This window comes from Zalophus californianus, chromosome X (genome assembly GCF_009762305.2).
Source record: "Zalophus californianus isolate mZalCal1 chromosome X, mZalCal1.pri.v2, whole genome shotgun sequence".
Classification (NCBI taxonomy): domain Eukaryota; kingdom Metazoa; phylum Chordata; class Mammalia; order Carnivora; family Otariidae; genus Zalophus; species Zalophus californianus.
The window spans coordinates 103,965,345-103,985,850 of NC_045612.1; the positions used below are offsets into that span (position 1 = coordinate 103,965,345).

The 20,506-nt window shown below is 37.5% G+C and overlaps 1 protein-coding gene across 1 annotated transcript in view; it reads right to left on the minus strand.

Moving 5' to 3' along the window:
• Positions 1–559: 559 nt before the first annotated feature.
• Positions 560–20,506, minus strand: part of IL1RAPL1 (interleukin 1 receptor accessory protein like 1) — a 1,385,574-nt gene continuing 1,365,627 nt past the window's right edge. The window contains exons 10-11 of the mRNA XM_027608280.1: positions 1,916–2,086; positions 560–1,468 (exon numbers count right to left, since the gene is read on the minus strand). Of these exons, the coding sequence (XP_027464081.1) occupies positions 750–1,468; positions 1,916–2,086 (890 nt within the window). The 3' untranslated portion in view covers positions 560–749. The remainder of the gene's footprint in view (positions 1,469–1,915; positions 2,087–20,506) is intronic.

Genomic DNA, 20,506 nt, shown 5'->3' on the forward strand with positions numbered 1-20,506 from the left:
TAGCACTCTGTAGTGGTCACTGTCAAGTGACTAGCACACTTCTGGGTCTGGAGTGTATTCTGACGAGCAGTGAATTAAATGTTAAGACAGTTAGACCCACCCCCACCCCTCCTCAGAGTTTACACATCATGCCGCCATTAGAAGGGTAGAGGTGGGGAATGAGGTGGGACAAGGAAGAGATTCAGGGCTCTGATTGGCGGGGCCCTCCTATGAACAAGTGTTCTTCTCATCTTTTTTTTTTTTTTTTCTTCCTCCCAAATGGCAATGCTGGAATTTGCAGCACTGCTCTCTGAAGGCCCCCGTGGCCCTGCTGATCCCAGGCAGAACCCAAGAGAGGATCCGGTGCTCCTTGTCCCATCGGATAGATTTGTCCAAGCACCCCAAGGAAATGTTAAAAGCAAAACAAAATCAGGAAAAGAAAATAAAACCCGTTCTAAAACTAAACTAATGAAGCAAAAAAGGGTTTTCTATCTATACATAAGTCTCTTCTTTAAAAAAATGTAAATTTACAAATTCCAATGACATATAAAACAAAGTCAAAAAATGTAATGGTAAGAGACATGGTAAAACAGGAAGACACTGATGCTACAAAGAAATTGCCAAAAACATATGTACAAGACCCTGTTTTTCCTCGTGTTCTAGAGATTGTAATGCATGTTTTTAACAGCAGCAGTCGAGGATTTAGTTCCAGGCACTGGACTGCACACTCCACTCAAGCTCCCAGGGACGGGATGTCCCTTGCTTTTCTGTCACCAAATCACACTGGATATACTGGTCTCCCTTGGCAACAGCGGCAGGATGGCACTGTTTGTGTGGGCCTCGTCTGGATTCTGCTCCCTGCTCGATTTTGTCTGTGGCCGCTGCCCGTTGATGAGTGTCATGGGGATGTTACAATAGGTATGCTGATTTCCTATGGAGGTAAGGGGCAGGGTGCCGGGAGGAGGTACGTCGTACTCATAGCTTCGGTAGTAGTGTTTCTGACGCATCTGTGAATGGTACGTGTTGTGAAAGGTGGAACGGAGATCTGGATGGGCAGTGGCTAGAGCTGTAGAGGTGGCCGCGGCCATGGAGATGGCCGAGACAGTCTGCAGCTCCCCAAAAGGCCCCTGCTCACTAACATCTAAAGCCTGCTCGTGCGTAATGGGTTCTATCCTCTTAAAAGGCATTTCATATTGTAAACGTTTCCAGAACTTAGAGTTCAACTTGTTGCATTTTGGTCCGTGCCATTTAATAACCGTCAGGAGCTTGATGGTGTGCTTGAGGGCTTCCACCTCCTGGTAGTTCATAATGCCTCGGAGTTCACTGCATTCAATCAGTATCACTTTAATTTCTCCAGTGACCAGCATGTTTCGAAGTCTGGTCTCCAGCTCAAAGATGCTCCAGCCCCTTCTGACTACATAATTTGGGGTCATGACAATAATCAGCCTCTTGCTTTGATCTACACACCTTGCCACATCTTCAATGTATGCTAGAAAAGAGAAAAGAGTTTATCAGAATGACCGGATCAAAGATCTGCTCCAGAAAGCCCCAACAGCTTCTCTTGCACACGTTATGTGATAGTTATTGCTTGATAGGTCATACCTTAGAATATGAAGACAGCCAATGACCACAATGAATAGAGTATGGGCTTCTGTTTTCTCAATGCTAGAAATATTTTTCCCAGGTACCAATCTCCCATTTGTTTTTTCAAATGTCAAGACTCATAAAAGGAGATGCTTTACAGAAGAATGAACTAGCTTCTCCAGGCCGTCAAAAATTAAGTTTCATATGAACACATATGACATTTCTTTCTTGAGACACTGATAGATACCATTTTTGATGTAGAGAACCACAAGTTAAAATTCTGCCTAAAAATAATGATGACACACAGACAGACAAAGAGTATGCACACTCTCAGATGAAAACATTAACTTACTTCCAGTTGGGATTAAATCTCTATCCGGTATGAACAACTTATATCCATAATGCTTTTCAAGCATGTCAGGTAGGATTTCAAGAGCAAAGCGTTCTTCTTCCCCCGTCTCTTGATTCCACTGGTCAGGATCCACTTTGGTGTATGATAAGTACGCATCATAATCTTTATTGTCTGTCAAAAAGATTACAGAGTAAAGTTGAAGTCACTGCTCTCCAAAGAAAACATTAGGACATGAAAACATTGAACTCTTTCAAAAAACATCTCTAAATGCCCTCCTTTGGGGAGACCAAAGAAAGAAGCCTTTACTAATTTTCAATAAGAATTCAACGATGTCAAATATTCTGGAACTAAGTTGGAGGTATAAAGGATCACATTTTTATTTGTTGTTTTTGTTGTTGTGAAGACAGTAGCAAGAAAATTAACAAAAAAAGCAATGGAATGTTAACTTTCAACATTTTTGATGCACAGGTCATGGAGAATCTTGACTGCTTATAAAAGGCACTTAGTTGGGTAGTATGCTCTTACTCTAAATAATTGTACATTCAACTAATCCTGCATTGGGCCATTTTACTCTGTTGAAAAAAAAGAAAACTGCACCTGGCTTGACCATGGAGGAATGATATTTTGATTGTGGGCACTGTACTGATTTTCTGTTGGAGAGAAAATAAAATCAAGCATGGAATAATTACTTTTCTACTGGGAGCCAGGTCTTGGATTTTGGGACTTAGAATATTATTCCACTGAATTATTTTAGAAAACCATATTGTTTTGCTGGTCTCCATTTATCTCACACATAAAATACTGCCAAATATTTTTTTATCATGTTTATCCACCATGAGAATAAAAGATTACAATATAAATGAATGAAACTTTGTTCTAAAATCTGTTTCTTTTCTCATTCTTTCCCCTTTTTACATGGAAACTCTTCAAATATTTGATGACTACTCTCATGCATTATTTTTACCTTAATTTTTTAACATTAAACATCCCAAATTTCCTATTTGTTGTTTCTAATGGAAATAAGTCATGTATCTTCTGGATAGTCTCTCATTCATCCATTGCCTTTTCAGAATGTATTATCAGGATTCATAATTCACCTCAAATCTAAATACTACCAATATACTGAGTTTACCAAATATCAATATCTTTAGCTCTCTTTTCTACTTCCTTGATGATTGTCAGAGTATTACTCAATTATCAGATCAAGTCAGATTATCAGAAACATCCCTAAATTTCAGGACAAAATGAGCTTTGTATTTGGCACAGAAAATTTAAAACTTTGGGGTTATAAAACATCAAAGATCGAGGGACATCCTTAACTGTTGCTCTGGGTGGCTTTGGAGCACTCCTCTTGACTACGGGAACACTATAGCTCACTTTTGCAGATCCATATGGGTGTGTTCACTTCAGTAGTCTGATAGTCCTGAGCCATCTATTCTATAATTAAAACTTGTTAGGGCAAACTCAGAAAATTATTAACTGTATCTGACGTTAACACAGGTATATAGGAAACTAACAACTCAAAAAAAAAAAAGAAAAAAGAATTCAAACTCAAATCTAAAAAAAAAAAGAAATTAACAACTCTGCTATAGGATGTCTGAAAGAAAACCTTTAGGTATAGAGGATTAAAAAAAAACAAAACAGGTTTCAGGTTAAAAAAAAAAAAGGTTTAGAAAAATAGCAATCATCCCAAATGTGCCATACTCTGATAATTGTTATTTTCCTTATTCTTCAAACAGGAAATAGTTGTACATATTATAAATAAAATTCAATTTTCACCAAAAATGATAATTACATTTGCTAGAGCAGGTCATGCACATGTGCCAGCAGTCTACAGCGGTACCATTTTATTCATGTAAACACTTAAGTTGAGTAAGAAATCATAGAAAATAGTATACATAATAAAGCTAGGATGTAATACCAGTTAATATTTAATTAAAATGTCCATTCATTAGATATTCACATGCCATATCTATGAGATATAAGACTTCCTTTACAATACCGGTCAGTAGCTTCCAATCTAGGAGGAGATGTAGACAAGTCAACAGCTTATTTCTAGGGGACAGACATGTTGCTAAGACTAGTACACGGGTCATGGGCCAAGGAAGGACTCCTTAAGCCAGACTGTGCATTGTAGAATGATTTCATGCATATACTGTTTTCTTTCTTGGAAGTTGTTTTCTCCCAGTTTGCTACAAAGTACTATAATATGTTGAAGTTTGCCCAGATCTGGGAAGTGTAATGGCTAGCCTCATTCTTAGCCCTCTGTCTTCTCTAAGCTTAAAAACATTTGAAAAGCAGATCAATAATGAACACCATTAAGAACAGAGCACATATGACTCAAAAGAGATGTAAACAACTGGTCCGCTGATCCTGGTAAGATCCAGCTTGATATCACTATTGCTTACATGACACTGTCTCTTCCTCTGATTCTTCCCTGGGCATCTCTCTTCCAACTCATAAATGCTGTTATTTCTCAAGATGTTTTCTGTGACCTGCTTCATTTTTCTCTCAGCCCACTTTCCCTTAAAAATCTCCTCTCCTCCCATGACATCAATAACCACTTCTATGTAGCTAACTCCCTAATTTAGATGTGCAGTTCTGTCTTCCTTCTCATGAACTACCAACCATACCCCACTTTTACCTGTAACCTGGGCCCCTTAATTTGGATGTTCAGCGTGCACCTCACATTCAACATGCTCACAACATAGCAAGCTTTCCGTCTCAAGCTCTGTTCTTCACGTTTTATTTCACTTTAATAACATTACAATCTCACTTCTTTAATCTCCAAATGTCCGACGTATGTTCCACTTATCCTTTTTAATTACTGATAATCTCAGGCATTCATTGGTAAAAGTCCTTTGGATTCTACTTCCATCATCCTGGGCCAGGCCCTACTCATTTCTTAGCTGTTATAATTCTATTTTAGTAGGTCTTCCTCTCTGTTTCTTTCTCCTTCTGGCCCATTCCACATAGAGCTGTAAAATTTATCTTTCCAAATCTTACCACTGATTTTGTTTATGGTATCCTGGGAAATAATTATGGTTACCCATTGTCAAAAACCAGCAGCTAGATCTGTTTTTGATTTCTTTTGAGTTTGAGTCTGATATCTTTGACTTGGAGATGATCTCTTTTCCCATGTATGGTATTATTGTGCTCACATCTTATCTTTTTTCTTTGACTACAATATCCTTGACTCAGATATCTCACCAGGGCTTAGTAGATGATCAAACAGATCTGTTGATTAAATAAATGAATAATCTTTCATTTGCATATCACATGACTTATATTTTACACCAAGGGTGGGGGTTTTCCCAAGACCCGGGCTATTTTCTAGGACAGATGTCTTTGCAGATATATACTCCATGCTGCCTGGACTCCTCAAGGAATTACTAGGAGCTATGGGGTCAGTGTTTATCAAGTTTCCTTACCAAAACCAAGAGTCAGACACTTAACCAACTGCACCACCCACGAGCCCCAAGAATTTGCATTTATAGCAAGGTCTCGGGTGATGCTGCTGCTGGTCCAGGGACTACATTTTGAGGAACTCTGCTCTAGGACGCCGTACAGGCATCCAGAGGGCTCAAAGGCATCAGAGAACTGCAGGCGGTTGCTAGGTAATTGACCAGAGAACAACAAAACTAAACATTGCAGCATCAGCTCCATGATAAGTGGTGCTGAAACTTACAGGGGATGTACTCTAAACAAAAAAGCTGAAAATCCACACTTTCATCAGAAAGGAAATAGATTCTTGCCTAGAGTAATACGTACATTAATTGTATTAAGCTTAAATGCACCTCAGGAATTGGTGCTAAGGCCTCAGTCAGTTCTCTATCTCTTTATATCATCTGGACAAATTTATAGTAGTTAAGCTGGTACCTCTTGGATAAAAAGGAGTTGCACGCATGCAGATTATCTTGGTAGTAAATGTGGCTCAAAAGCCCCTTGTGAGCATCTGCAGCAGCATCCTCAAATCAATGGAACACTTGACTGATGTCTAATTCCTCTTTCCCTAGAGCCTATGTCAGAGCAGTAATGGGCTAGGCATTTATTTACTACCAGAAGGAAACTCCTGATTTAAAAGTTATCAAACTGCAAACATCATGCCAGATACCATACTAAATTTAGCAATGTTCTCTGCCTCAAAATCATATGGATTTCAAGGTTTCGTCTCTTCCCAATTACCAGATAAATATGAATCTTGGGTAACATCTCTTCAATTCTGTTTAATATCTGTAAGAACATATATTGATTTAGTATCTACAAGAACATATATTGACTTAATATCTTAATGTCTGAGCTTTATATGACTGGAGAAACTTTGAAAAATTAACATTTTTTTATAACCATAGAAAAAACAAAGCTATGCTAAGGTTTTTAAAGAGTAGGTCTGTGATCTTTTCAATTCAACTTAAGTTTATAAACAACTTAAAAGTGGTTACTCATAACATGGTAGTACCAGGGAATATTTTCTTCTAAACTTTATTTTTTAAATTTTATTTTCTGTAATTTAAACCTTCAACTATAATTCTGTTCACTAAAGAGATGGAAAAGAGCTGGGGTACATGTTCTTTGCAATAGTTTGCACAAATTCGAATACAGTCATTGATTTACTCTTCCCATGACTTTCAAGTGATTCTGATTGCAATGTTCAACAAAAAATGAAAAATGGGAATGATGTCAGCAAAATGGCCAAATAAGACATCTGTGCATAAATCCTCTCAGCCATGGTCCAGAGCAAGTCCTGCCCACCCAGGGTCCCATACAGTGACCAGGCAGAGGCTCAACCAGGGACCTGGTTGGAGCCATATCTGTCCACACACCTGATAAAAGCCTGCTGACTAAAGACCCAACTGTGGACCCTGAAATGGACAATTATACAGGCACTGTCCTACTGAGCAAGGTACTAGAGGTAGGTCCATACACCCCGGTACCAGAGGAGATCCTTGCCCACCTGAGCCCCTGGCAACAAACCTGCCAAACACAGACCTCATTGCAGACCCAGAAGTAGCTGCAAAACTGGCTCAAACCCAGAATGACTGCAACTCTGGAGGTCATCCCATTGGCTTGGAGAATAGACGGGAGAAGGACTTGACCTGCTGAAATCACTCCGTAAAGACTACAAGACGTGTTTGGTCCTTCAATTGCACAGACATCAATGCAAAGGTACATAGATCATGAAGAATCAGGCAAACATGACAACACCAAAGGAAACTAACGAACTTCCAGTAATGAACCCCAAAGAAATGGAGATCTACAATTTGTTTGACAGAGAATTCAAAATAATCATTTTAAACAAACTATAGAAACTGAACTGTAGAAACCTTGCAGGCCAGGAGCGAATGGGATAAAACATTCAAACTGATGAAAGAAAAAAATGTCAGCCAAGAGTACAAGAATACTATACTCAGAAAAGCAGTCCTTCAAAACTAAGGAGAGATAAAGTCATTCCCAGACAAATAAAAGCTAAGGGGGTTCATCACCACTAGATCTGCCTTACAAGAAATGCTAAAGGAAGTTTTTCAAGTTGAAATGACAGGATATTAAGAACATGAAAACATAAAAATATAAAACTCAATGGTAAAGGTAAATATACAGTCAAATTCAGAATACCCTAATACCGTAATGGTGGTATAAATCACTTATATCTCTAGTATAAAAATTCATAAAAATAATATTTAAAATAACTACAATTATTTGTGTTAGTTCTGTGAAAATAACTATTGGTATTTTGATAGGGATTGCATTAATTCTGTAGATTGCTTTGGGTAGTGTGGACATTTTAACAATATTTGTTCTTCCAATCCATGAGCATGGAATGTCTTTCCATTTGTTTGTGTTGTCTTAAACTTCTTTCATCAGTCTTTTATAGTTTTCAGAGTATAGGCCTTTCACATCCTTGGTTGAGTTTATTCCTCGGTATTTTAATATTTTTGGTGCAGTTGTAAATGGGACTGCTTTCTTAATTTCTCTTTCTGTTGCTTCATTACTGGTGTGTAGAAATGTGAAAGAAAAATTATCCTAAAATTTGAATGGAACCACAAAAGACCACCAAATAGCCAAAAGAATCTTGAAAAAGGAAAACAAAGCTGGAGGTATCAAAATTCCAGATTTTAAGTTATACTACAGAGCTGTAGTATTCAGAACACTATGGTACTGACAAAAATAGACACATAGATCAATGGAACAGGATAGAAAGCCCAGACACAAACCCATTATATGGTCAATCAAACTTTGACAAAAGAGGCAAGAATACGCAATGGGAAAAAGACAATCTCTTCAATAAATGGTGCTGGAAAAACCGGACAGCTACATGCAAAAGACTGAAACTGGACAATTTTCTTACACCATACACAAAAATAAACTCAAAATGGATTAAAGACCTAAATGTGAGACCTGAAACCATAAAAATCCTGGTTAGAGAGCAGAGGCAGGCATCTGACTGATATCAGCTATAGCAACATTTTTCTATATAGGTCTCCTGAGGCAAAGGAAATAAAAGCAAAGATACACTATTGGGACTACAATAAAATAAACAGCTTCTGCACAGCAGAGGAAACAATGAACAAAACTAAAAGACAACCTACAGAGTGGGGGAAGTTATTTGCAAATGACAAATCCAAGAGAGGGTTAGTATCCAAAATATATAAAGAACTTATACAGCTCAACACCCCCCAAAACAAATAATCCAATTAAAAATGGGCAGAAGACACAAACAGACATTTCCCTGAAGAAGACATCCAGATGGCCAACAGCACATGACAAGATGCACAACATCACTCAACATCAAGGAAATGCAAATCAAAACCACAATGAGATATCACCTCGCACCTGTCAGAATGGCTAAAATCAGCAACACAAGAAACAACAAGTGTTGGGGAAGAAGTGGAGAAAAAGGCACCCTCATGCACTGTTGGTGGGAATGTGAAATGGTGCAGCCACTGTGGAAAACAGTATGGAGGCTCCTCAAAATTTCTAAATATAACTACTCATGATCTAGTAATTGCACTACTGGGTATTTACCCAAAGAATACAGAAACACGAATTTGAAAGGATATATGCACCTCTATGTTTACCAAAGCATTATTTACAATAATGAAATTATGGAAGCAGTCCAAGTGTCCATCGACAGATGAATGGATAAAGAAGATGTGGTACGTATATACAATGGAATATTGTTTAGCCATAAAAACGAATGAAATCTTGTCATTTGCAACAACATGGATGGAGCTAGAGAATATAATGCTAAGCAAAATAAGTTAGTCAGAGAAAGACAAATACCACATGATTTCACTCATATGTGGAACATAAGAAACAAAACAAATGAACCATGGGAAAAGAAAAGAAGAGAGAGGAGAGACAAACCAAGAAAAAGGCTCTTAACTATAGAGAACAAATTGGTGGTTACCAGAGGGAAGGTGAGTGGGGGGAATGGGTGACCTAGGTGATGGGGATTAAAGAATACACTTATTATGATGAGCACTGAGTGATATATAGAATTGTTGAACCAGGATACTGTATACCTGAAACTAATATAACATTGTATGTTAACTATACTGGAATTAAAATAAAAAATTTAATAAAAAAACTACAAGACAAACCATAAAACAGACTCTTAACTATAGAGAACAAACAGATGGTTACCAGAGGGGAAGTGGATGGGGTGATGGATGAAGGGGATTCAAAGTACACTTATCTTGATGAGCAATGAGCAATATATGGAGCTGTTGAATCAGTATATTGTACACCTCACACTAATATAACACTGTATGTTAACTACACTGGAATAAATTAAAATTAAAAATAATAACTACAGTTACAGTAATTTCTTAATGGATGCACAATATAAAAAGATGTAAATGATGACAACATTTGCTTAAATTGTGGGGGGAGGAAGGTAAAAGTGTAGACTTCTTTATGCAATTGAAAGTAAATTGTCATCAATGTAAAATAGTCTGTTATATCTGTTAGATGTTTCATGTAAACCTCACGGTATCCACAAAGAAGAAACCTATAGTAGATACACAGAGGCTAAAGAGAATTCCTTTCCTTAAAGTATACAAGTTAAAAAAAAAAATCACAAAGGAGGACAGCAAGAGAGGAAGAAGGGGAAAAAGGAACAACAACAACAACAACAAAAAACCAAACAGAAAATAACAAACTTAGTGACAATACTAAGTATTTACCTATCAATAATCACTTGAAACATAAATGGACTAAATTCTCCAACCAAACAACAAAGAGTGGCTGAATAGATCAAAAAGTAAGATTCAACAATATGCTGCTTACAAGAGTTTCACTTTATCTTTAAAGACACCCACACACAGGCTGAAAGTGAAAGAATGGAAAAAGATATTCCTGCAGATGGCAACTAAAAGAAAACAGGAGTGGCTATATTTATATCAGATAAAATAGATTTGCAATGAAAACTGGTCACAAGGGACAAAGAAGGTCACTCCATACTATATTGTGATAAAGGGGTCAATTCATCAAGAGGATATAATAACTGTAATATATGTGCACCCAATATTGGAGTACCTAAATATGCAAATATTAACAGAACTGAGGGGAAAATAGACAGCAATATAATAATATTGGCAGGTTTCAATAACCTATTTTCAATACTGGATAGATCACTGAGATAAAAAAATTAACAAGGAAACAGTAGATTTAAAGAATACTATAGACCAAATGGACCTAACAGACATATACAGAACATCCAGGCAAAAGTAGCAAAACACACACTCTTCTCAAGCATGTATGAACATTCTTTAGGCTAGATCATATGTTGGGCCACAAAATCATTATCAAGTATCTTTTTCTGACCACAATGGTTTGGAAGAATATGGAAAAATACACAAATACGTGGATATTACATGACACACTCTTGAACAAGTGATGGGTCAAAGAAGAAAGCAAAAGGGAAGTCAGAAAATATATTGAGACAAACAAAAATGGGAACACAACACAACAAAAACTGAGATGAAACAAAGCAGTTCCAAGAGGAAAATTTATAGTGATAAATGCCTGAATCTGAGAGAAAAGAAAGATCTCAAATAAATAATCTAACTTTATACCTCAAGGAATTAGAAAAAGAAATACAATCTGAGCCCCAGGTTAGTAGAAGACAGAAATAATAAAGATTAGAACAAAATAGATGAAATACAGAATACGGAGACAATAGAAAAAAAAATCAATGAAATGAAAAGCTGGGCTTTTAAAAAGAAACAAAATTGACGAGCTTTAGCTAGACTAACCAAAAAAAAAAAAAAAAGAAAAATTAAATAAACACAATTATAAATGAGAGAGGAGACATAACAACTGGCACCACAGAAATACAAAGGATTGTAAGAGGTGACTATGAACAATTATATGCCAACAAATTGGATAGCCTAGAAGAAACAGATAAACTTCTAGAAACATAGAACCTCCCAAGACTGAACTGTGAAGAAATAGAAAATCTGAACAGACCAATAACTAAGGAGATTAGAGCATTAATCCAAAACCTGTCAACAAAGACAAGCCTAGGACCAGATGGTTTCACTGGTAAATTCTACCAAATAGTTAAAGAAGAGATAATGCTTCCCTCTCAAACTCTTCCAAAATATTTAAGAGAAGGAAGCATTCCCAAACTCATTTTATGAGGACAGCATTACCTTGATACCAAAGCCAGATAAGAATACTACAAGGAGGGGCACCTGGGTGGCTCAGTCATTAAGAGGCTGACTTCAGCTCAGCTCATGATCCCAGGGTCCTGGGATTGAGCCCCGCCTCAGGCTCCCTGTTCAGTGGGGAATCTGCTTCTCCCTCTCCCACTCCCCCGGCTTGTGTTCCCTCTCTCGCTGTCTCTCTCTCTGTCAAATAAATAAATAAAATCTTTAAAAAAAAGAAGAGTACTACAAGGAAAGAAAACTACAAGCCAGTACTTTTTTTTTTCTAAAGATTTTATTTATTTATTTGACACAGAAAGAGAGCGCAAGCAGGGGGAGCAGCAGGCAGAGAGAGGGAGAAGCAGGATCCCCGCTGAGCAGAGAGCCAGATGTGGGGCTTGATCCCAGGACCCTGGGATCATGACCTGAGCCGAGGACAGAAGTTTAAGTGACGAAGCCACCCAGGCGCCCCAAGCCAATACTTCTGATGAATATAGATACAAAAATTCTCAACAAAATACTAGCAAACCAAATTAAACAGCACATTAAAAGGATAATACAGCATGGCCAATGAGATTTATCCCTGGCATGCAAAGATAGATCAATATATGCAAATCAATAAACATGACATTCCACATTAATAGAATGATGGACACAAATCATATAATCTTGTAAATAGATTCATAAAAAGTTTGACAAAAAATTTATAATTTCATTGTAAGAGCTCTCAGCAAATTGAGTACAGAAGAACCATACCTCAACACAATAAAGGCCATATATGACAAACCCACAGATCATACTCAATGAAAAGCTGAAGGATTTCCTTCTGAATTCAAGAACAGGGTAAGGGTGCCCACTCTCTCCACTCCCATTCAACATAGGACTGGCAGTTCTAGCTAGAGCAATTAAGCAAAGAAATAAAAGGCACTTAAATAGGAAAGAAAGAAGTAGAATTTTTTCTTTGCAGATGACATGATTTTACATATAATAAAACCTAAGGATTCCACCAAGTATCTGTTAGAGCTACTCAACAAACTCAGTAAAGTTTCAGGCTTCAAAGCCAACATATAAAAATCTGTAGCATTTTTATACAATAACAACAAATCATCCATCTAAGAAAAAAAGAAAGAAAATAATCCCATTTACAATAGCATCAAAAATAATAAAATACTGAGGAATAAATTTAACGAAAGAGGTGAAAGATCTATACATTGAAAACTGTAAGACATTAATGAAAGAAACTGAAGACATAAATGAAACGACATCCTGTGTTCATGGATCAGAATAATTAATATTATTAAAATGTCCATACTACTCAAAGCCACCTATAGATTCAATATAACCCCTATCAAAATTCCAGGGGGATTTTTCAGAGATATAGAAGAAACCATCCTAAAATTCATATGGAACTAAAAAAGACCCTGAATACTAAAATTAACAAGTCAGGAAACAACAGATGTTGGTGAGGATGTGGAGAAAGGGGAACCCTCTTACACTACTGGTGTGAACGCAAACTGGTATGGCCACTCTGGAAAACAGTATGGAGGTTCCTCAAAAAGATAAAAATAGAGCTATCCTATGACCCAGCAATTGCAGTACTAGGTATATGTCCAAAAGATACAAACGTAGTGATATGAAGGGGCACACACACCCCAATGTTTATAGCAGCAATGTCCACAATAGCCAAACTATGGAAAGAGCCCAGATGTCCATTGACAGATGAATGGATAAAGAAGATGTGGTGAGTGTGTATGTGTGTGTGTGTGTGTGTGTGTGTGTGTGTGTGTGTGTGTGTGTGTGTGATGGAATATTACTCAGCCAGCAAAAAGAACAACATCTTACCATTTGCAATGACATGGGTGAAACAAGAGGGTATTACGCTAAGTGAAATAAGTCACTCAAAGAAAGACAAATATCATATGATTTCACTCATATGTGGAATTTAAGAAACAAAACACATGAACATAGGAGAAGGGAGGGAAAATAAAATAAGACAAAATCAGAGGGGGAAAAAACCATAAGAGACTCAACTATAGGAAACAAACTGAGGGTTGCTGGAGGGGAGGTCAGTGGGGGGATGGGGTAACTGGGTGATGGGCATTAAGGAGGGCACTGGATGTTATATGCAACTGATGAATCACTAAACTCTACCTCTGAAACTAAAAAAAAGGACCCTGAATAGCGAAAGTAATCTTGAAAGAGAGGAGCCCAGCTGGAGGTATCACACTTCCTGATTGCAAACTATACTGCAAAGTTATAGTAAGAAAAACCAGTATTATGGTGGTAGCATAAAAACAGGTACATAGACCATTGGAACAAAACTGAGAGTCCATAAACAGACCCATGCATATACAGAAAACTAGGATTTTACAAGGGGGCCAAGAATAATCATTGGGAAAAGGATAATCTTTTTAATAAAAAGATGTTGGGAAAACTGGATATCCACATGACAAAGAATGAAGTTGGACCTGTCTTATATCTTCCATAATTTTTTTAGGATTTTATTTATTTGAGAGAGAGTGAGCACAAGCAGGGAGAGGAGCAGAAAGAGAGGTAGAAGCAGGACCCCCGATGAGCTGAAGGCAGACACCTAATGACAGAGCCACCCAGGCGCCCCCACCATCCACAAATTTTAACTTGAAATGGATTTAAGACTTAAATGTAAGACCTGCAATCATAAAACTCCTACAAGAAAACATAGGGAAAAGCTCTTTGACACTGGCCCTGGCAATGATTCTTTGGAGATGCTACAAGAAGCACAAGCAACAAAAGCAAAAATAAGTAAGTGGGACTACCTTGAACAAAAAAGCTTCTGCACAGCAAATGAAACAATCAAGGAAACGAAGAGGCAACCTATGGAATGGGAGAAAATATCTGCAAACCAATTATCAGATAATGGGAGGGTTAATATTCAAAATATAGAAGGAATTCATACAACTCAACATCAAAAAGATTAAGAATCCAATAAAAAATGGGCAGAAGACCCAAACAAACATTTTTCCAAAGACACACAAATGGCCAATAGGTACATGAAAAGATGCTCAACATCACTAACCATCAGGGAAATGCAAATCAAAACCACAATGAGATCTCACCTCACACCTGTTAGGATAGCTATTATCAAAAAGACAAGAGATAACAAGTGTTGGCAAGGGTGTAGAAAAAAAGGAACTCTTGTACCGTGCTGGTGAGGATGTAAATTGGTGCAGGTACTATGGAAAACAGTATGAAGTTTCCTCAAAAAATTAGAAATAGAACTACCATATGATCCAACAATTATACTTCTGACTATATGTCTAAAGGAAAGAAAATCACTACCACAAAAGGATATCTGTACCCCAATGCTCATTGCAGTATCATTCACAATAGCTAAGACATGGAAACAACCAAAGTGTCCATCAGTGGACAAATGGATAAAGAAAATGTGGTCGATATATACAACAGAATACAATTCTGCCATAAAAATGAAGGGAATTTTGCCATTTGCAACAACTTAGACTTTGAAGGCATTATGCTAACTGAAATAAGTCAGACAAAGAAAGACAAATACTGTATGACCTCACTTACATGCAGAATAAAAACAGCTGAACTCAGAAACAGAGCAGAGTGGTGGTTGCCAGGGGCTGGGGAGGAGGGGAAAGAGAGTGATGTTGGTCAAGGGGTATAAACTTCCAGGTATAAGGTAAATAATTCTGGGGATAAAATATACAGAATGGTGACTATAGTTAACAATACTATATTTTATATACTTAAAAGTTGCTGAGAGGTTATGTCTTAAAATGTTGCTACAAAAAAATAGCGGTTCTGTGAGGTGATAGGTGTGTTAACCAACATTGTAGCAATCATTGTGAATAAATAATTCTGGGGATAAAATATAACTATAGTTAACAATAAATCTGGGGGAGGGAGAATAAACAAAAAACAGCAAGACCTATCAATCAGCTAGTTACTTTGTTACTTGAAGTCAACCAACTGGTCCAGTAGAGTTTTCTCCTTCCACTGACTGAATTAACCATGATATTTTTATTTAAAAAAAATATCTGAGGGGGGAAAAAAGAAGTTTGGACTCTGGAGAGTTAGGAAATAAAACTATGAATTTAAAATACTATTTATGAAAACCTTGATGAGAGAAGGAAAATATGAAACTATCAGTGATGAAAAAGTAGTTTGGAAAAATGATAAATATTTTTCTCTTTGACATATGAGAGAATATTAGTCAATGCTCCTTAGGAGGACTGAGAAGCCAAAGGATTCATGGATTTTTTTAGAACAATGAAACTTCTAAGAAAATGTAGATTGGAGGGACGCCTGGGTGGCTCGGTTAAGTGTCCCACTCTTTGTTTTGACTCAGGTCATGATCTCAAGGTCCTGATACTGAGCCCTGCCTCAGTCTCTACACTCAGCATGGATCCTACTTGGGATTCTCTCTCTCCTCTCCCTCTGCCCCTCTCCCCGCTCATGTGCTTGCACACTCTCTCGCTCACTCAAATAAATAAATTAGTAAATAAATAAATAAATAAATAAATAAATAAAATCTTTAAAAAAAAGAAAATGTAGATTGCAGATTCCATTCTGAAGATGAAGGTGGTGGCTATATTGGATATGGGCTAGGAAAGCGAGTTACTGATAATATAAATGGCTTGAGATTGACATTTGGGTGTTTGGGAGTTTTTAACTTTTAAACATCTACTGAACAGTTGTCAGATGTTATTGGCAGCTGGCCATTTAAAAAAAATTGTTCTCAAATATTTTTTACTTTCGTACGTGAAACTGACTAGTGACAGAGGCCATCATTCAGCACATGGGTTACCAAAATGAGGCTTGAGGAGGGCTCAATGATGAATAATGTGTTTTATGCTAAAAGGTGATTTTTGGAGTGCCTGGGTGGCTCAGTTGGTTAAGCATCTGACTTGTGGTTTTGGCTCAGGTCATGATCTCAGGGTCATGGGATCCAGCCCTGCAACCAGCTCCGAGCTCAGTGCGGAATATGCTTGGGAGTCCGCAAGCAGATTCTCTCTCTCCTTCTCCCTCCCCCTCCGCCCCTCCCCCACATGCATGCTCTCTCTCGCTCTCACTCCAAAATAAATGAATAAATAAAATCTTAAAATCATTTTAAAAGATGACTTTCTATGTTTTCATGTGGCATATTAGCATAGAAATATGTGATCATTAAAAATTAGCATTGGGGCGCGTGGGTGGCTCAGTCAGTTAAGCGGCTGCCTTCCACTCAGGTCATGATCCTGGAGTCCTGGGATGGAGCCCCACATCTGGCTCCCTGCTCGGCGTACAGTCGGCTTCTCCCTCTCCCTCTGCCTGCCACTGTGCTTACTTGTGCTCTCTCTCTATCTCTCTGGCAAATAAATAAATAAAATCTTTTAAAAAATTAGCATTGATATAATTTGAATAAATGAGTTTTTTTAATTAAGCCACATTTCTTTATTGTGTCTCCGATTTGCCTTCATGTTTTCTTACATTCCCAAGATAGAAATTTTCAGTAAAAAACTGTAGAAATGGATGATATATCATTGAATAAATAAACATTAGTCATATAATCTTTATATTTTGATTTTGTGATTATCAAATATCATTGTTTTAATAAATTTCACTTTGCATTTCAAACCTGCCATGTTAACATCTGGCAATCAAATTCTAAAATAAAATAAAACTGCTTGAGTTTTACACCTTGTAATTTTTGCAATATTGTTCTAGTTTACTTGTTTTGTTACTTGGTACTTTTCTGGACTATTTGAATACATAGGGTCTCAAACACCGAAATGTGATACTAATTAAAAAATATATACGTCATGATATAGTGAACCCAAAAAAACCCCAGCAGCTGAGGTCAAATCTTGACTGTCATTAATTTTAATTTCACTCATTTGAGACTATGTTCCCTGATCTATAAAACAGCACCTTCTTAAGGTAGATATCTAGCATGAAATAGGCCCCTGCCATATAGCAAAATGCCTGGCCTAAAGGAGGTCTTCAGTAGATATTAATTTCCTTCCCTTGCATCCTTGAGGGGCAGTAGGCAGATGTAGATGTTATAAATCTTAAGAGGGTAAGAATTAGCAGAGTGGTATATAGGGAACAAAGGGTTGGAGATGAGAAGGCTTGTTTCCTACTAAACAGTTTATGACTTTGGGCAAATTGTATACCAAAAACAACTACAGGTCTCTCCTTCTGGAACCCAAAAACACATTCTAGATTGTTTATGTGTGTACAAATTATCTAATCAGTACCAACCAACCAACAAACCAACCAACCAACAAACCAAACAAAAACAAAAGCAAAAAACCCCTACAGGGTTTCTAAATGATTTACAAAAGTACTGTTTCACTGATGGACATGAGGACAATAGTTCCGGGAACTATTAATAGTCAATAACCCTGTAACTGAAGGAGATAGAAAAATAAATTCTATGACCTAAGATGATGTAAATACCAATTTGTTTCATATGCGTGAAATGGAACAGATGGTCACATTTTTCAAGGGTCAAGGGGTGGAGATTATGAAAGATCACTCTAACTCATTTTGTCCAATACCTGTAATAACTCCTAAAGTAGAACTAGAAGAGTTCTCTTTTTCATCTTTACAATAGTGATTACAGGGGCACCTGAGTGGCTCAGTCGTTAAGCGTCTGCCTTCGGCTCAGGTCATGATCCCAGGGTCCTGGGATCGAGCCCCACATCGGGCTCCCTGCTCTGCGGGAAGCCTGCTTCTCCCTCTCCCACTCCCCCTGCTTGTGTTCCTGCTCGTGCTCTCTCTCTCTCTCTGTGTCAAATAAATAAATAAAATCTTTAAAAAAAATAAAATAGTGATTAGTTTTCTTATAAGCCTGCCCTGCCGTGATTATGAGTAAGCTGGCACCTCATACCCCATAGGCAGGAGATAAAACCAAAATTGAAAGTTAGCACTCTGAGAAGAACAAACATAAAGTAGATTCACCTTGTCTAGCACTAGATCCTCCCTGCAAAATGAAACCTTAAATCTCTTCACTAAGTTACTTCCTAGTGAAAACTTACCCACGACCTTACCAACATCTACCGATATGATAATCATCATGTAGGAGAGCCGGTGTTTTCTGTTTTCTCCTATTAGTGGACTACCTCTGACTTTACAACCTTGTTTTTCTTTGTATATCTATTACGTTTTTTATTTACAGAGCCAGTTCCAAAATCTAGACAATTTTTCAAAATTTTGAAGTAATAATTCTTTCCTTCATGACTTGGTCTTTGAGCCTTCCTTTAATGGAAATAAATAAATGACATAAGGAATCTTGAAATCACAGTGTTCTACAAGTAGTAAGCATTCACTAGTGAGCGCTCATTACTCAAAAGAAAAAGGACTATTTAAGATGTGTCTAAAGTGCCATTTTTGTAAAGATGAAGGAGAAAATAACTGGACCTTGGGATGATAAGGGAAATCTTTAGAAGTCAGAGGGAAAATATGAACTGTGTATGAGAGAGAGAAGGAGAGATGGGAAGAAAGGGAAGGAAGGAAGGAAGGAAGGGAGGGAGGAAGGACGGACTACCTTTATATGAGCTTTAAACAAAAGTGTAAGGGAAATCACAGGCAGAGGCATAGAGAAGCAAAGGACTCCGATGTTGTCATGATAACTCTATTTTCTTTGTACTTATTTCAGCACAGATATTGGTATATTGTGTTAGTATAAGTTCTGCTTAGAGACAGCAGGTTGCCTTTATCAGGATGGTCAGCTAGTATTTTAATTAGACTAAGGCAACACTCCAGAGGCAGCCTCTACAAGCTTCGACTATCTCTATTTCTGATCAAAAGTAGACACTTTGTTAATTAGCACAACAGATGTTAGAAATCAGATTTGATTGCTAAAATTAGTGGCTTTTTACTAAATATAATGGATCTTGGAAATGGACTCTCCATGGTAAAATCAGTGCTATTCAAGACACTGGGACTACTTAACTTAATGCAGAGACACATCATAGCCCTACAAGTATCTAGTAGAGCCATTGGCCTGCCCCCTTAGGGAAACTTTTCCAGACATGATTCCAAAATAGTCCTGTGTTCAGATGAAGAATATTCTTAGATGTCATTACATAATGAGCCTAATCCTGCCACTGGTATATTGTCATATTTGCCTCAGGGGAAACTTTCTTGTAAGTTTTTTGGGAACACACACAGACACACAACAGAGAGTTGGAACGTCTTCCAGTTTATAGGATGGGTTCTACGTTTGTTTGTTGATAAAGGCATATGCAACAGAATTTGTCCAAATTTTCTTCCAGTATGTAATGGAACCAAGGTGGTGGGAGAGTAGTTAACCTTCTGCCGCCCCTAACCATTAGAGTTACCTCGTTTACCTAAAAAGATCTTAGAATTAGGCATTACTGCGGTGTCTTGGGTCAGTTCTCAACGGTTCTGTTTTTCCAAAGACCAGCATCTCATTCTAACTGGAACTCTGCATGGTCAGATTCCACAGAGGAGGCAAGGCTACAATCGTAAGTTGAGTCACCTTGCAATGACAGTTGTTTTCTGAGCTAAAAAGCCTGGACTTGCTCTGGCAGGCGCCATACAGGCATGCCTATCTTTTTTTTGTTTTTGCTAAAAATCACAGTAAATGTGTACTTAAAAAGAGAAGTCTGGCTGAGTGTGGAGGATAAAATGGAAGGGTAGAGAATGAAGACCAAGAAAGTAGTGTAGGAGGCTTGGACAAGGAGCTGCAATTGATTGAGGAAACAGTCCATTTTCAAGAGGGACAATTAGGTGATAATAAAACAAGAGAACTGGGAGAAGGACACTTAGATTTAGGGGCTATTTACCGGCTAATGCAATTGAAGATAGGGTTGTAAGTGTGATCCAAAAAAGTGAGTATTGTAGAATGAGAAGTGCTAAGACCTGGATCCAGAGGAAACAATGAAATGTAAAGTTATGTAGAGGGGGACAAGGAGTGAGGTGAACAAAC